This window comes from Cyphomyrmex costatus, unplaced genomic scaffold, assembly GCF_001594065.2.
Source record: "Cyphomyrmex costatus isolate MS0001 unplaced genomic scaffold, Ccosl1.0 scaffold149, whole genome shotgun sequence".
Lineage (NCBI taxonomy): Eukaryota > Metazoa > Arthropoda > Insecta > Hymenoptera > Formicidae > Cyphomyrmex > Cyphomyrmex costatus.
Genome location: NW_017275488.1, coordinates 270,022 through 288,435, shown reverse-complemented (window position 1 = coordinate 288,435; position 18,414 = coordinate 270,022). Strand labels below are relative to the sequence as shown.

General features: G+C 39.5%; 1 protein-coding gene across 1 annotated transcript; it reads right to left on the bottom strand.

Moving 5' to 3' along the window:
• Positions 1 to 4,031: 4,031 nt before the first annotated feature.
• Positions 4,032 to 18,116, bottom strand: Rbp (RIMS binding protein). Its single transcript, XM_018551901.1, has 16 exons — positions 17,976 to 18,116; positions 15,829 to 16,157; positions 15,457 to 15,634; positions 14,794 to 15,243; positions 14,203 to 14,512; positions 13,394 to 13,977; positions 13,081 to 13,207; positions 12,239 to 12,447; positions 11,492 to 11,896; positions 10,722 to 11,262; positions 10,368 to 10,583; positions 9,850 to 10,067; positions 9,384 to 9,620; positions 8,965 to 9,223; positions 6,705 to 6,973; positions 4,032 to 4,920 (listed from the first exon to the last, which is right to left on the bottom strand). Exons 1-16 carry the CDS (start codon positions 18,114 to 18,116, stop codon positions 4,702 to 4,704), a joined length of 4,692 nt encoding a protein of 1,563 aa, XP_018407403.1. The 3' UTR covers positions 4,032 to 4,701.
• Positions 18,117 to 18,414: the final 298 nt, after the last annotated feature.

Sequence of the window (18,414 nt, the reverse complement as noted above, 5' to 3'; positions counted from 1 at the left end):
AGCTACACGGATCGTCCCATTCAGAGGCTAAAAGTTGGTAACAATGAGAATGTACAATGAGATATACAGAGGTATGATAAACGATCCTAAGAAGTATTCAGTAGCGACTGATACCGCTAAGTTAAGGCCGACGATCCGTCATCACAATCGCGCAGAAGAAAAATATTAACATTCACCTTCGATAAAACTTACAACAAGAAGACTGTCGGATAATATGGAAATATTACAGACAATATAATTTACATTCGATAGAACATTGTAAGATGCATGACTAGCTATGAGATTAAGACTGACCATTTAAAATCACACATTGGACGCGGATCAAATATTCAGACTTTTAGCTATATACGAATATCACGGCTTTTTTTTTTTTTTTTCAAGAAGATGATGTAGTTGATAGAGGATGATCCTATGACTATGTGATATTCTTAACGCGATGACGGATCAGGAGCCTTCAGGAGCGAAACCATCGCGTATAATCCTCGCGCTCGATCGTCTCGTCGCGTCTCGCTTTTATTGTTCTCGTTAAACGATCTTTGGCGCTTGTGGTCTGGACCGCGCGAAGAGGATGAGCGTCGCGAAGATGACTGATCGTTCAAACGCGAGATACAGAATGAGTCCGTTCGCGTGAAAGTCATATAGGTGCGTTTTTAGGGTGATCATATCTAAAAGTCTAACGATGATAAGTAAAAATGCTTACTCCTTTCTCTTTCATTTTCTCTTTCTCTCTTCGACTTTGTACCGTAAGTAAAAGCACTAATGTGTGCGCACCGCATCGACGATTAGTTTCTCTACTTTTCTCTCTTCTCTTCAACAATATTTTCTTTTCTTCTTCGAAGACCCGCTTCCTGCCGGAACCTGCTCGACATCTCGCGTCGGTGCTCCCATAATTCTCTTTCATTTTTCCTCTTATTTTCTCTCTCTTTATATACGCCTATAATAATCAATTTTAAGTCCGTAACAAATATGTATACTTTCTCGCTCGCGCGAAAGAGAACTATACACGGCTATATTATAGAGATACGTGGGTTAACGCAGAAAACAATCGAAGAAAGACAAATAACGACCGCGATATATGTGAGAGATTACACACACTCGACACTCGCTATTAGCGTCTTGGTACTCGTTATAATCACCCGCGGCATCGGAAACTTCGATATCAGTCTTTTATCTTCACATCGCCTGAATCAAGATTACTAGTTAGATATGAGTTCGGTGTTGTCGTAAAATACAGTGCGAAAATTATCAATCGTGAGGTGGAGGGGGCGGGAGGAACAATAAACAAAAAGCCGCAGAAGCGAAAGAGAACACGTGCTCTAATAATGATAAATAACATCGATATCACTTTCCACTTTGTTATTACTCGAATTGTCCAGTTATACAGTTCCATAAACGAGCATTGATATTCTTTCTCTTTCGCTTCAAAATACGCGTTTATGTATAATATCTCTAACTAAAAGATATAACGTAATAAAAATAACTGTGCAAACGAAACATCCGCCATTGTAAATCATTATTATGGTGCATTGACATCTTCGCGAATTTATCCACGCGAATAGTCGCAGAGAAAGCGACGGATTCTCTCACGTCTCTCGCACGATCGTCCTATATTACACGATCGGATCTGATCGATCGATTATCGGATCCGTCAAATGCGCACGTTCAAAGCTGAGTGTATCGTTCTATTATCCACGCAACAATAAAATAAAAAATAAAAGCATGAAATGCTTCAACATTCGAGTACCGTTGTTCTGTCTACTTTTGATTTAGACAGACTCACTCCATGTAGTGTAATATCATTCATGCGCTAGCTTATGCAACGGCAAGGGAGATACATAGGGAGATACATCCATTTCTCGCAATTAATTTCCTATATACGTATCTTAATATTTACAGCGTTTGCAATCTTATTATCATTTAAATAATAATTTATCAATAATCTTTCCAGTTTTGATGATTTGCGCATAGAAACCTTTGATTTATAACAAATCATCACGACATTATCTACCGCGTTCTGATTACATGATGGAAAAATGAGCTGTACAGTTATTTTGTTTGGATAGTGAATTCCAACTTTTCTTTAATGATAGAGATTTTATTTTGGTCCATAATGACGTATACATGATGCTCCTATTAATGTCGGCTCATTAATATCGTTCCATTTATTTATCAGAAAGTCAATGTTATTTTTTTATTACTTTTCTGAACATCGTAATATTAACCCTTTCTTTCCCTTCTCTATTCTAAATTCTAACAATATGTAATCGTAACATTATTACGTGATATTGTCCCCCCAAAAAATTATTACAGCTGCAATGCCCTGATAGGAATGAAAGGATTGAATCGTGATCTCGAGTTTCCTAGAAATTGCTTCATATCTTAAGGGAAATGAATTATCTCCCTACGCAGTGCTCCCTTCTTTTCAAAATCTTGAGTTTGTCTCGCTGTATATGTATATTCACCGTCACCGAAAAACATACGAAAAGCGAGTACACACACAGGACAAGCGCAAGTAATAACAATTAAGTACAAGATTGCGTCAATGACGTGACATTGATAGCAGTGATAATGATTGATGGTATAATAATGATGATGACGATGGAAATGAATCCATAAAATTACTATATAACTGCCTATGTAACTACCAAATAACTGTCATATTACGTATTTACATAGCAGTTACATGGCAATTACATGGCTGGGAAAATGAGGATGATGATAATGATGCTGTTGAATGATTCGATAATGGATCCGGAAAAGATTTGTCGCTCTTCCTCCGCCATATTTTTTTGCTAAAGATATTTTGGCGAAAGAAAACAATCGAAGGTAAAGATACTTTGTACAAAATACGAAGTAGCGATGTAACAATACTTTGCAATAGTTAAATATAATATATGTATATATATATATATGTATATCTGTATATGCATATGTATATATGTATATCCAGTTACCATTTAATACGCTATGATCACCCGTTCCATCTGAATTCCCTCTCTCTCTCTCTCTCTCTCTCTCTCTCTCTCTCTCTCTCTCTCTCTCTCTCTCACACACACAGTTATGATATATAGTTATCGTTTGATACGCCGCCGATTCGCCCGCCCCGATCGAAGGATCGTAGCGTTTCGTGTTTGCGTTTCATTGGTATCTGACGTTGCTTCGCATTCCGTTTTGTCTCCAATTTTTGTGCGCCATTCAAATCCGACGATAAATGATCACATTGCGTTCATCCTCGGGTATCATCTTGGATTCGTTAGATTTCCGATCCGAACAGGCGATCCTGATTCCGAGATTCATCCGAGCGACCGAAACCGTGAAGCTTGAGAATCTCTCTTTTCCTTTCTATATCTTTCTTTCGCGGCCCGAACGCGACGATTCTATCCGCGCGTAAGTCCATTCAGGAATGCTGGAATAAAAAGCGAAGGACATGGGATAATGTAAGGAAATACGCGAAGAGGGGAGGGTCCAGTCTCATACACGGGAACAAGAGAAAATTGTCAAGACGAGAGATCGTCATCATTTATTCGTATATGCGCCGCTACGGCTCTCGATATAGCGCGCTCGATTTTCACGAGAAAAAGAAAAAATAGCTAGAAGAATTATCGATTAAAGATATGATTATTGGTTGCTGGGTGAGACGGTTCTCCCAAGGCACACCCACATTGTTGTCGCGTCCTCACTCCTATACGGCGATATGATTATCCCTTTGCAGGTCGGCCTCTACTTCTCTTTTTCGTCTGTAATGAAAGATTCAACTTTGACTTGTCTAGCTTTACTTCGCCAGTGACTCGTTTTGTATATACGGAATTTACATTAATGCGGAATGCTTCTCTCTCTCTCTCTCTCTCTCTCTCTCTCTCTCTCTCTCTCTCTCACACGCACACACATACATACACTTGATGCAATCTGCAACGAAGGTTTCTTTTTTTACTCTGAGAACCGAACGGCGCTTTGAATAAAACAAAGAGGACAAAGAGAGATTGGAAGAAACAAGTCGCGCAAATACGCGATTTACATGATTTGGTCGTCGCTTGTCATATTTTGCAGATAGCATTCCATGATATTGACTATCTCGTGTATGTAGGAGATTCCGCGACGGACGAGCAAGTATCTCTTCAATGGACCGTGCAGCACCGATCGAGGATCCTACCAGCGCGTGAAGAAGAATTAGGAAGTATTGTAGTAAGATTTCAGAAAAAGAGAATTAAGACAAAATTCGATGAATCTTGTATGTATCTCTTGTCTCTTCTCGATCGGTAAAATCGTCAGTTGAGTCTCGGCGTGGAGCATCTTTATCTTATATTTTAAGCTATCCACATCGTTTTTTCTCCCTGATGCCTCTATCGCAAGGCTCGTTCTTGATTTATATTTGTCCATCGACAATTTCTTTTTATTTTGCAGTAGTTAATGATTAATAGTAGCGAATAACAACAATAACAGCAACAGCAGCAGCAGCAGCAATGGCGCACTTTTTCTTACCTTTGTCCCTTTTGTCTTCAGTAACAACGTTCGACATCGCTTCCTTTTGTTATACATTCTCCGCTGTCAAACGACGTTCATCGTAATACTGATTTATACGTGATTGACGAGATTGACTTGCGCGTATGCGAGCGCGAGGAGAATGAAACGATCGTGACGGTGCGTCGTTATTATTATCATCATTATCGTCATCACCATCACATCGTCAACAATCGCTCCTTCTCACTTGCCCAATCCGAACTTCATGAAAATTAGCTCTTTCCCTTTGGACAGTATATCGCCGCCAGCACTTGCACCCGCCATTTCGGTGAATTTCTGCATCAGGTTCGGCCCGGTGCTCTGTTGCTGCGGCTGCTGCTGTTGCTGCGTTGGATTAGGCTGTGTCTTGGACTGCGCTGTCGGTAGCACTGCCGGTATCCCTCTAATAGGTTTGCTAGCACTCTGAGGGCCGCCCATTTGCATCCCGAGACCGCCCGGTTGATTTTGTTGTGAGAATGGTTGGCCTAATTGCTGCTGTGGTTGGCCCATTTGTGGTTGTTGGAACTGTTGCGTTGATTGTTGTGAATATCCTTGATTCTGCTGTTGCTGTTGATATGGCTGATTCGGTTGTTGCTGGTACGGCTGATTCATTTGCTGCTGGCCTTGATAGTCTTGCTGTTGGAGGTGCTGGCCCTGCATACCCGGCATGTTACTACCAGCGATCCGATTGACCACGCCGCCCCTCCCCTTCCCCTAAAAACAAAGAAATATGATTAATTCCAGCTTTTCTTTCTCGCTCGATAATGTCTCGCTTTCTTATTTTATTAATATCCAATCGCTAATAAACGAAGAAATCGTATCTATTTTTTCGCCTAACTCTATCACGCGCGTTCTATCGTTACTTTCGCTAGTGTCACGTCTGCGAGGCTATTCGCTTCTATCATTCCGAAGATTCTACGATTCGCTAACGCAAATAAATTGTCGGCAATTCGAAAGATATATGTGATGAATTCTGTTTTATGTAATGGTAAAAAATAATTAGCAAGAGAAGAAATATTGTGAGTATATGTTTCACGATAAGAGAGAGAAGGTAACATATAAGAATGGACGAATTTTGTGTTGCTTCCGATTCGCCCGTTTGTAAAATATGTGGTGTTAGTGCAGGACATTCATGTCACGATGATTTATCCAAGTGTAAAATAAGTTTTTTTTTCTTCTTTTTGCGATGATCTTTATTAAAATGACAAAAGATCAAATAAGAAGTTGCTATAGCATGCTGCACAATTTAAAGCGTTTTACATGGCATACATTGATACGATATACACACACACACCACACACACACACACACATACACACACACACAGCTTACGTGCTACCTTCGATACGCGAGTTTCACAATAAAGTGTGACTCATACTTGCAAAAAGAAGAACATACAACTAATACTAAGTAAAATACAAAAATACTGACTCAAACAGCCATCTTATTTTTCTAATTAAACATGACTTTGCTCATTCTTTTCATTGTCAATCCACATTGCATTAGAAAAATTAGTATTCCAAAAAATTCGTTTTATAAATAATTAAAATATTTTTTATGTATCTATACTTTGCAACATCATTTGCATTCATGCAAAAGAATCAAAATTTAATGAATTAATAATTATTTCTAGTAAAGATAGAATCGCGAGTTAGAGCTGACAACAAAGCATAGAGAGCAACATGTAATTTAAAAAATGCATAAAAACGATAAAGATACTAGACCATAAATTTCTTTGTAAAATTCCAGACTGTATAACTTAATCTGATATCTACATATTTTATCTATATGCAGAAAGTAAATCAAATGAAGAAATTTGAATAATCTCTGCGGTCAATTGATCCTAACAAAAATTCTAATGAAGTACAAACCAAATATTTTTAATAATATTCATTCGCTTTAAATAAGGAAATATTCATTCGCTCCAAAATTTCGCAGCCATGTAGTAATAAAAAATTTAAATTTTCCTCCCTTCATTTCTCATCGAAAGGAAATTAACAACTTATGGTCGTGGAACAACGACTTATCAATCACGGACAATCGTTGATCGTGGCAGTCTTGATGTACCTAAATAAAGAACAAGCGCACAAAAAGTGTAGATAAAAAGCACACACGTTCGACAAAAAAAGCACATAAGAAAGAGAGAAAGAAAGAGAAAGAGAAAGAAAAAGCGCACGAAGAAATTCTCGGAAGAGGAGCGGGCTCACCTGTTGCTGAAGGTGGGGCAGTACGGGACCTTGCTGATGGGCACCCATGACACCGCCGCTGGGTGGCAAGTGACTGGGCCCATGCTGATTGGACGTGGTTACGGTCGTGTAGCTGTGGTGATTCGCTTGTTGATAGGCTAGATGCGGTGGATTGTTTTGATGTTGTAGTTGATGTTGTTGGTTGTTCATTAGTGATGGTGGTGGTTGTTGTTGTAGTTGTCTAGAGTCTAAGTGACAGACAGGGACAGACACAGGCACAATGCAGGCATCTAGCAACAGAGAAGAGAACAGGACCGTGTTGTCATTTATGGCGCATTTATCTTTTACTTTTTTCCCTTTTTTCTTTTTCTTCGAGTCGATCGAGCATGTCAGGGTATATATTATCGAGATTTGGAAGAGTCGCGAGCAACGAAATAGATGAAAGTAATAATTATTTAAACGATCGCGCAAACAGTTCCGAAATTATACTTGAAGAGATCTTATATAAATCACGCGAGTTCAGAGGACACGACGTCGCTATTCGTTCGGTATTCTTGGATATAAAACTCGCGACCGTTTACCGTTGGTTTGTATCGTTCGATCAATGAAAGATCAACGTAATCGTAAATGGCCAGCATGACAACACGACACGAACGACAATCATGTGACACGACGACCATCGATCAGTTCAGGCACACAGAAACAGATCATGTCGGTATAAAGTAAACTGTTATATATCACAGCGGCATGATCGTGTGTATATAATCAGTCAGATAAATATATATATATAGTGTAAATATATAATATATACGTATGTATATAATATAGACAGAAAGAATAGGACAGATACGTAGAGTAATAGTAATAGAGGCAGATAGTGCCCGGAGAGAAAAAAAAAAATATATATATATAAATATACGTACATATATAATCATATATACGTATATAAACATATATATATATGTTAGGTATATACTTATATAATAGAAGACATTGAAAGCAGCTTGGTGTTTTATTGCATATATATATAATCTATCGTCGTGTGTATGACAGCACGTGTTTTCACGGACGTTTACCAAATTCTTTTTATATACATGTGACGCGAAAAACTCTATCGGTGTAATACTTGTAACGTTGACGATCGTGGTAACAGTTAACATGACGTTGTTAAATGCCTACGAGAGCGTGATATCGATGTACATTAATTGCTGGAAGGACCGGTGTTGACCGGTAGTGGTGCGTGTGAAGCGACACAACGAGTCGTCCTCTCGCGTCGAGAGGCACGTGTAGGGCGTGTCGGACACACGCGGTTTGCACACCTTGCTCCAAAAGAATTTCAATCTATTTATACGCCGCATGCTCATTCGGCTCGAATTGTATATCGATTCGAATTCGCCAAATTGCGCAATGCTAATGATACGTCAGTGTGGCCCTTCTGCCTGTCGTCTGGCACACATCTGGTTTCGTGTCTTGTGTTGCTTGACGCTTGCATTTTCGTTTTTGCACACACCGACGCGATCGTCATCGATTTTGCATTTTCATGAGGAATAACACGCGTACATACGCATTCCGATCGCTCAATCACCCGAGACAACAAAATGATGCGTCGCGTCGGTGTAAAAACGTCAACAACCCCTCGAGCCAGTTCCAACATCTGCGAAGAGGTCGAATTTTACACGACACATGGCAATCTCTAACTTACAGCGGAAATAAATTATTTCTGGCTTTTAACAATTTGGCAGTTTACGCGTCTTGCATTGCGCTGCGGATGCTGTGTTTTTACATCAAAACATTCACGGTGATTGGGTATACGTCAAAACAATATCAATATACACACATGGAGAAAAAAAATTTTGCTGACGAAGCAAAATCATTATTGCTACTACATATATGATGCAAAAATACTTTTATTTAAAAAAACCGTTATCTCGCTTTGATAATTAATTAACACATTAGTAAAATGTATTCCCTTGATAAAATGATGGGAAGATTTTATCGAGTTTATTTGGGGGCACACGAATGTGCTGCAATAAAAGATACAAGTTAATGCAACAAATAAAATTAATATCTTTAAAATGAATTTTTTCACTGTCTATAATAAAACTGGATTGCTATAATAGTATATATAAAATACACTGGAATGACAAACTTTTTTCTCCATGCAGAACACACAGTTAATTCCGATGTCGTTTTGGCTTGAGGAGCTATTCATGCCCGATAATCGGTACTATAAGGAGGTTTTGATGAATATGAAACATGATATCTGATATTGTGTGTTTACCTTTGCCACGTCGATGACTAGTTGGAGGTGGTTCGCGAGGAGGTGGCGGTGGTCCCCTCGCGCCCGGTCCTTGGCTCTGGCCGCCGGGTCGCCTGCTACCCTGCGGCGGTTGCCCCTGATTCTGTCCGGGTGCCTCGGTGAGAAAATTACTCGGTACTAAACCGCGCACACCGTTCAACTCGCCCATGTAAAATCCATCATCATCCATATCACCATAGACGTATATCTCGTTTCCGGTTTGGAACGTTAACTCAACTTGCTGCAAAATTAAGGTAATTAATAATAATGAAAGCATATAAATTATTATATACGTCATTATGTAAATACGTGGTGATCGGTCAATTAAGTATAGTTAACGGATCCTTGCTCTAAATAAAACAAACCTAATTTAAGTTACCTAAATAAAACAAAAATCTTACAACATCAACATTAGGTGATAATTCATGAGGATCATAATCGTAGAGGGCTATCATCTTTTTCATAGGCATGTTTGCATAAATGTCTCCCCATCTCTCACTCTGTGTAGGTCCTCGCCTACCAGGCTGTCCTTGACCTGGTGGATCTTTAAGCTCCTCTACCATATTATAAGGAACATATCCTCGTCTACCGCGACACTCGCCCCAATAAAATCCATCAGCATCTTTTTCGCCGTATACCTATGGAATATATGACTTTTCTATCATGTAATGCAATGGTTTCCATTTATAGAATTTACGGATATAAATATGAACAAGGTGTGAAATTAAATATATCATCTAAAATTTTATAATAAATATAATATCTTTTTACGGAGAACATTTTTTTAAATTTAAGTTTAATTAAAATAGTTTCAATAACCATAAATATTAAATAAGAATGATGTAAGATAAAATACAGATTGAGAACCTTAATGGTATCGCCTTCGGAAAATGGTAATTCCTCCTCGCACGCATCTGGATTCGGTGACATGGTCGTAGGATCGTAGTCGAATAATGCCACAAACCAACGTTGTCTCTTATTCATTTGTTGAGTTACATTGGATGGATGACTTGTTCCACCTTGAGCCTGTGGTACTCGTCCGCCGCGATACATCGGTCCTCTTCCCCTTTGAGCAATATATGATCCTGAACAATATTTAAACAAGTGAACATAATAACATACGACACATGGATTCATTTTGTACACTTAAAATTGATAGACAATTATACAGCATGATTATTTTACACCAAACACTGCAGCGAGAGAAGAGAGTCCGAAAGAAGAGAAGAATGCCACACATATATCATTCAGATTTATCTTCAGAGTTGTAACGTAAACAGCAATTTTCAGAAATAATTAATTAGAAGGAAAACGAAATTTTGGAAAGTGATACAAAGAATGCAAAGAATTCCATCACAGCAACACAGTGACCCGATTATATCTACCCGTTTGGTCAAAATAAGGATCTTGTGGTCTACTGCTGGGACCACCCATGCTAGGAGATCTATGTGCTCCAGGCGGGCCCTGTGGATCCATTTGTGGGCCATATCGATGATGCGGACCGTGATGCTGTGGTGGCATTCCCCGCGATCTTCGCGTGGGATCGTCCTCCTCGCTAAAATTTGCTTCGCTTGCAGAATCTTTTGTAATTTCCGGAATTCCTATACGAGATAATTAAAAAACGCGATTAAGTAAAAGTATAAATCACATCACGCAGGAGAGCTTTGGTTGTACAAAAGTTGATTTTAATTCATATTAAACCCAGATTCTTTTGCTTCTTTATATTTCAAAATATTTACCCATTTGAGGAATGCTCTGTCCGGGATAAATCTCTTTGTCCGAAAGATTCTCGTCCGTCTCGATGATAACCTGACCGTGGGCGTCTACCCTGTTGCTCACGTGTCGTCGCATATGCGAGGGCACCGGTGCGTTTGGGTATCGCTGAGCTACGCCACCGGGCATGCGATGGCGATTGGGATCATCCTGCGGAGGGCCCATAGTGGATTGTTGCGGTTGCCGCTGATCTACTATATGCGGCAGTCCACTATGGGGTGGCGGCATGTGAGCGCCGGGACCACCCCGAAGCACGCTACAGGGTATCGCTGTTGCGCAACTATCGCCCGACTGACTCTCCCTACTTTTAGTCCTGACGGTAATGTGCTTCGGATTGAGGCCCATGAGTTTGTGTATGTCGACGAGCGCGTGATCCCCGGTGGGGCTGTCAACGTCGGTGACCTTCTTACCATCGGCATACACCGCGTAACCGGTGACGGCCGAACCGTTTAGGGCAACAGGCTGCCAGGTCACTAGCAAAGTGCCGTCCTGCGGTCCAGCCTCCACCTAAAAATTGGATAGCAGTACGTATGAGTGTCGGGTAAATTTTTTTCTTAAAGAATCACATTGACAGAAAATCTAGCAACTCTAGTATCTAATTCTGGTCACTGCGAATTTTTATTTCATTTCTGAAAAACATCAAAATTTAATATTGCACTCTAAATTTTTATTATAACTATAGAAAATTTGTAAGATATAAGATTCAAAGATACAAGATAATTATATTTGTATTAACCTGGATATCGACCGGAGGATCTGGTAATCCTTTGGGCAACGTTTTAAAGTGGACGTGACAGGCCAGGTTGTTTGCTGCCTGAGCATTTTGGTCTTCAAAATGCGTCGCCCGCAGGTTCTTCGCCTTGACGGTCACCCTATATATCGTTGACGGGGCCAAGCCAGTGATAGTGTGTCTGTAGACGCCTGGCTTCACGGTTCTCACTTCCACGTTGTTCACACATACAACGTGCTGATGATTGCTGTTACTGGGTAGCCAGGATATCACAGCACTAGTTGCCGTGACGTTCGATGCTTTGACGGCAGTAGGGCCCAAGGCAATGTCCTTACCAATTACCATTGTGCAAGCAGCATCGCGCGACGTTCTTCTCGAGTGCGTGACCGAGCGCACGCTTATCCTGTGTGGCTGCATCACCGAAAGAACAATTACAAGACAATTAAAATGGGTTACATATAAACCAATGACATTTCATACAAATCAATCTTTCATTCTCAATCTTTCATGCCCTGAAATCTTAAAGTTGATGTATCTAAAAAATTTAAGACGATTAATTTTTTATAAAGAACTCTTTTATATTACATATATATATATAGAGAGAGAGAGAGAGAGAGAATTTTTTTCTATTACATTATAATAATTATTATGTAAATTAATTAATAACTTTAATTAAAATTTCAGTATTGTCCCTCATATTATATTTATAAATTCTTTTTGAGGAATCTAATAAATAAGGATTTTATTACGAACCCGTGTAGAATCGACTCCTTCCACTAAAGCCCTGGTCCTCTCTGTGGCCTTCACCGTGACTTTCAGCACGCCGTCCACATAGACGTGATAGGACTCGAGTTGATGCGTATTGTCGGGCGCCGTCCATCCGATCAGCACGCTCTTATTGAGCTGCCGCTCAAGCGTAAGATGCTGCGGCGCCGGAACTAGGTCCGAAAACATGTAGACTTCTTCAGGAGGAAAAGACAAAGACAAAGCCTAGCTGTAGCTAAGGATCTCTCACTATCATCTATCTCTCTAAGCCAGCCTAAATCCAGCCAACACTTAACAAAGTGCAAGGATTTTCAATTTTCTGTGTTTCCCATTTTATTTTGTAATTATTCACTCCGTAAAAGCCGATAAAGAATTTAGGCGTTTACTGTGTGACGTGTATATACCTCTTGTTCTGAATTATCAACGTGCAATAAATAGGGTAAGGGAAGAAACTGTAGGAACATATAGAGGATAATTTGATATTATTTTTTGGATACTCAACATTGAATTAAACATACAATTATTGCATACACATCAAGCAGAATTGATAAATTGTGGAGTAAGGTTTTTTCTAGAAAAAAAAAAAAAAATATTTCTAGTTACGCGTCATGAATTGTTTTGGAAACGTATACGGTTGAAAAAACGTTTCAAACACATCGCTAAAAGCGAATCCATTTTTGTTCAAGAATGATCCAAGTACCAAATATGCCTATATATTACTGGATTACTGGATTGCGAATATAAATTTGATAACATTACATTATCTAATTTAGCATGCGCCATGCAACATTTTGCAAAACGTCACAACAATAAATTGATAGAATATTAACCTGGTGGTTCCTGCTCATCCTCCTCCGCGATATTGTCGAGTTCCGCGTACGCGGATAGTTCTGCTTGACGATTCCGATTTCCTTCTTCTAACGCGGCTAATTCTAAATCAATATCTTGCAGATAACACTAAAATAAATCAAATTAGAATTATTATTATTATTCTCTTAATGTTCTCTAAATAAAGTTTTCGTAATGTTTATTATTAGTATCAATAATAGATAACATCAATCCTGTTTATCATATAGAAATGAAAGTAAAATGCAAATATAAATTCAACTCATTAAGTACCTCGCTAGCTTTCATATTGCTCACTTGAGGGATATTCGTCGAGACGGAATCGTCTACGTCCCTGAGGCCAAGAACGGCTTGATGGAATTCCAGCAAATCGTCTCCGACCAACTTTTGTACGAAGTTGGCCGGCACCAAACCGCGTCTACCATCAAGCGTTTCCGCGTCTAGGAAGCCATCATCGTCGGGCTGACCCCAGACCAAGAGATAATCGCCGCCCTGGACCGGTAGTTCCGCTTCCGGATTCGCGTTCGGCGAATGCTGAAACGGCTCGTAGCTAAAGCGAGCTATGTAAACATAACATCTGCCCTTGCCGGGTACATCCAACATATCCACTTGACCTTCGGATACTATGTCCTCAGTGTTGGTTAGTCGGTCCAGGGGATTCGTCAGTATACTCGTGGGAATTTTCGGCATTTGCCTAGGACCCAGAAAATGGTAGCCGGTCGCGGTACCGGGCGCGGTCGGCGAACTGGCGCGCAAGCTCTGCTGAATCTGTTGAATAATCGCCTGCTGCTGAAGCTGATTTGCCTGTGACTGGGCGGAGAGTTGCTGCATCGCATGTAAAGGATCGCCTATTGCTTGTAACAGGCCTCCCGAACTAGTACCTGCAGAGATACGCGTTTATGAGCAGAATTGCCAACTAACATTAAAATTTATCATATCTACACAAATGTTTTATATTGAAGAGTAAAATATTTAATTTAATAATGTTTTATGATTTATTTTTCTAAAATAAAAAAAAATAAAAGTTAAATCGGTTTTTAGTTTATTAAAAGTATTACACTGGAGAGACTAAATTTTATAATAACGTGTATTAATGTGATTCTGACCTGAGCTTACGCCCGATGTCCCGAAAGCGTTGGTCCCGACAGTAGTGGAGTATGTCGATCCACTGGTAGCGAAAGTGCTCTGACCGGTGGAGAAAGGAAGAACGGACTGAGGTACGCTTGTGAGTCCCCCAAGGGTGGAATGAAAGGACGTGGTGGAATACAGCGGCAGCGATGACAACGTTGTCTGCGTAATGTTCGTCTGCGGCACAGTATAGTTATGATGCGGCAATTGGGTGTTATAGCTGGTCGCACCCGTGCTATACGTTCCATTTGTATGCGAGGCCATGGACAAACTAGGATATGTCGTTGCCTGCGCGAGATAAAAATTAATTGTTGTGAAATTTATAGTCGCCTTAATCTTTTTAACTTTTAATGTTAGATATCATAATAGAATTAAAATTAGATGACTCGTTATAAAAAATCTACAATGTTTGAATCAACATTAACTTATAAATATTAGGATCTATTCTAGAACAGGTATCTCATAAATTGAATACTAAAAATAGTGCTATTCGTTCTATCTATAGGCCTTCATTACTTCGTTTACATGCTTATAAGAAAGTAATCGTAATTGAATAATTGACGACACACCTGTTGACTCCCATTCAATTGATAATTCTGGGCGGTCTGGGCAGGCTGTGTATAGTGAGGTATCACGCTCTGGCTAGCCGATGTCAGGTACGTGGTCGAGGCCGGATGTTGCTGTTGTTGCTGCGGTTGTTGCTGTTGCTGAAGCGGTTGTTGATACGTTTGCGTATGCGGGTAGCTCTCCTGGTACTGATTGCTTGTAAAATGTGAGGTGTGCGTTTGCTGCTGTTTTTGTTGGGATGGTAGAACGCTTTGAGAATGAGAACTCGACATCTCGTGCTGCGACTGTTGCTGGTACTGTTGGATCTTCTGCTGGAAAGCGGGCTGCGACTGACTGCTGGAAAGTGACGGTGCCGGCGGTATTGGTTCACTGTAGTGATATGGTGGTCCATTCGGCGTCAGTGGAGGACAACCAGGCATCATCGGCGTTAATGGCATTGGTGAACCTGCATACTGTTCGAACAAGTTTTATAAATAATTAGCAAAAATATCAGAAAGAGAGGATAGATGAAAAAATTGCTTAAAAAATTATTTTTGTTGATTCATTTTCAACAAGAACAAACTGAGAAAAATTCAAAGTAGAATTTCTCTTAATTTTATAATAAAAATTAGGTAAAAAGATTATGTAGTATTGTACACACAATATTATGTAAGCGAATTACGCACGTGGCTCATCTGGGTAGGCATCCCGAGGTTGAGGGCGTGCGGATGTGGTGGATGCTGATGCTGACCGAGGTTGGGAAGATTTTCCGAGCTGGACCTAAGAATGCCCTGCGTGGCCGAGGGTTGTTGCGTGGTTATCGCGCCCCGCGTGTGGTCCAATTCGTGCAATATTCTGATGGTGCTGGAAATTATTTTTATTAATACAAAATACGTGCGATTCACTTATGTAAATCATACATATAAGTTAAAACAATTAACGCCTTTACAAACACTAGTATTTTGCACAAATTAATACAGTTACATTTAAATTGATAGAGTGTGCTTTCACAATCGATTGCTCTCGATTAAAAGGATCCATCTTGTCAATTCACATACCCTTTATCTTGCTCAATCTTGGCCATGAGTCTATCAATCTCAGATCCGGCCGGCGGCCAAGTGGATGTAGGGACGTTCGTGGACGTGACATGTCCCACGATCGGTCCCCTACTGCGCGCACGTCTTAAACTAGTCAATTCTAGCGATAGTTCCTCGTGCTTCACCATTTGCAATTCGGTCTTCTTTTCGAGCTCTCGGATCTTTGATTGTAACGCCTCAACCGATTCCGGGCCCTGATAGCGTCCTGCTATCTTTTCCCGTAGCTGGTTCTGTGCGTCCGCATGCTGCCTCTCCAGCTCCGCTCGCTGGGCTTCCGTCTCCCGCATTTGCTGAAAAAAAATTGATCATATAATTTGGGTCATAAATAAATTTATCAATATGCGATAGACGGACTATATCCTTTAGCATGTGATTGATGTTACGCAATAGTATATGTCGTTACGTAGACACGACAACGATTTGCTAAGGTTGTACCGATGTCTCTCGATTAATAATAGCTATTCACAGATGATTTACCGTTTTAAATCACGCAGTGACGAGATAAATGTTTATATATTTTTATGAATGCTTACTAAAAAAAATAAAATTTACGATTGTAATTTTATATTACAATACATACTGAAATAGAAGTAATAACTACATTATATGGTGTAGAAAAACCATTAATGTATTTAAATGTAATACTTTAGAGTTTAATATATCTGAGAATTTTATAATAGACTTTAATATAATTTCATAGTTATCCAACGTTTCTTTTAGAGAGAGAATTATAACGGATAAAGAGAAATTGGTTCGATTTTTGTGGTTGCAAGGCTTCGCTTTTAATAACTCGGTGCGACGTGTAGTTGGATACGCGACAAGAATGTCACATTTGTAATGAAAGAGAACTTTTGTGTTCCGATGCCCGAAGGTGCGCTGATCTCGCTATATATAATAATCTAACTGTAGAGATCTTTTGTCAAAAAATGATATAAGAAAAAAGAGGACAATATATATATGTATACCAACGAGGATCACGCTTTCTTCGACATTTCCTCTTTAATACCTTTTTATAATTATTAGCTGGCAATTATGGCACGGCACCGATTGCTTTATAATCTGTAAAATTGCTTATCACTTCGCGAAATTAATTGCTCAATTATCTCGATTGCGGTAGCTTGAACTTCTGTCAGGTCAGTATTAATTTTCCGCGTACAGATTTCAGAGATCCGCTTTGAGGCATGATCGCATACAGGAGACATAAATTTCAGTCGTTAACAAAGTTTAAGCGGTTTGTATTTTATGCACGGCGACGCTGCGAATTAAAGTTCCCTCGAGAACTAGCAATCATTACCGGAACGCATTAATAAAAACTTTTATTTTTCATATTATGTATGCTTTATCAAGTACCGGCGAGAGCCACGCCGAGAGTGAAAGAGAGCTTTTCATGAGCTGCGGTTCATTGTCGATGGTTTACACGTAACTTTCACGTGCACACGTGTGTATGTGTGCGTATTGATTACATGCATATTACCTTTCTACGTAATCTGTTTAATTTCAAGGACTTTCAATTCACTACAAAGCGCACGCACGCGTTTTGCGAATTCATTAATGTCACCACGCGGACAATCTTTAATTTTTAGCAATTACAAAATAATATCCTGCTGCCTTATTAAAAATACTTTTCGCGTAGATTTAAAATAGTTTCTCTCACATAAAAAGTAATACGCAAAAATCTCACCTGAAAAAGTGAAAAAAAACTGTTCTTATAATTAAATATTTTCCATTATCTTAGAAATTGCGTTTAATAAAAAACTAAGTTATTATTAATAATGTATAATTAATAATAATAATATACATATTTTAAAATAAGTATAAAGAAAACGAATTAAATCCACATTGAAAAAGAAATAATGTATCAACAGCATTAAAATAATTGAAAATAATTTTGTTAATTTAATGACATCAAACAAATATGCCATGTTCTTGGTTTAATAAAATTTTATTTGTTTCATTAATATTATTGTTAAATTAACATTATTTTCAATTAACATATTGCTCCAACATCATTCTTTTTCAGTGCACAGATAATAAATTCTTAAAATAAAATTAAAAAGTGGATCGAAAGACATGTTTTGCAAAATTGTTTTTATATTTCAAATGCTCACCTCCAGGATGGATTCGAGAACTGCGTCCTGCATGATGGTTCTCGTGGAGGTGGTAGCCCCGACAGCGGATCCGGTACCGTGCAGCTGCGGAGCCTGAGGTGCCGTGGAAGCGCCACCTCCAACACCACAGCACTGCAACATCCCTGAAGTCTGAGACCCTCGCCAGTCTTTATCGCGGCCGGTCCCTATCGATCTAGCGTGTGTGTCTAGGAGCTATCTTAATTAATTGGGCGGCCTTTGCGCGGCCCGCCGAGCCGCGCCGCGCCGCGCACCGCACGACGAGATTCCACACACACCTAACAGTGCGACTCTATTGCAGTACAAAGTATAGAATTCTTATTTCTCCCGTCACGTGCGTACCCCGCCTCGGGAACGAGCCGGAACTTGTTCTCGTAGCTCTCTCAGGGAAACGGGGGGAGGACTTTGAGTTCTTTCGAAA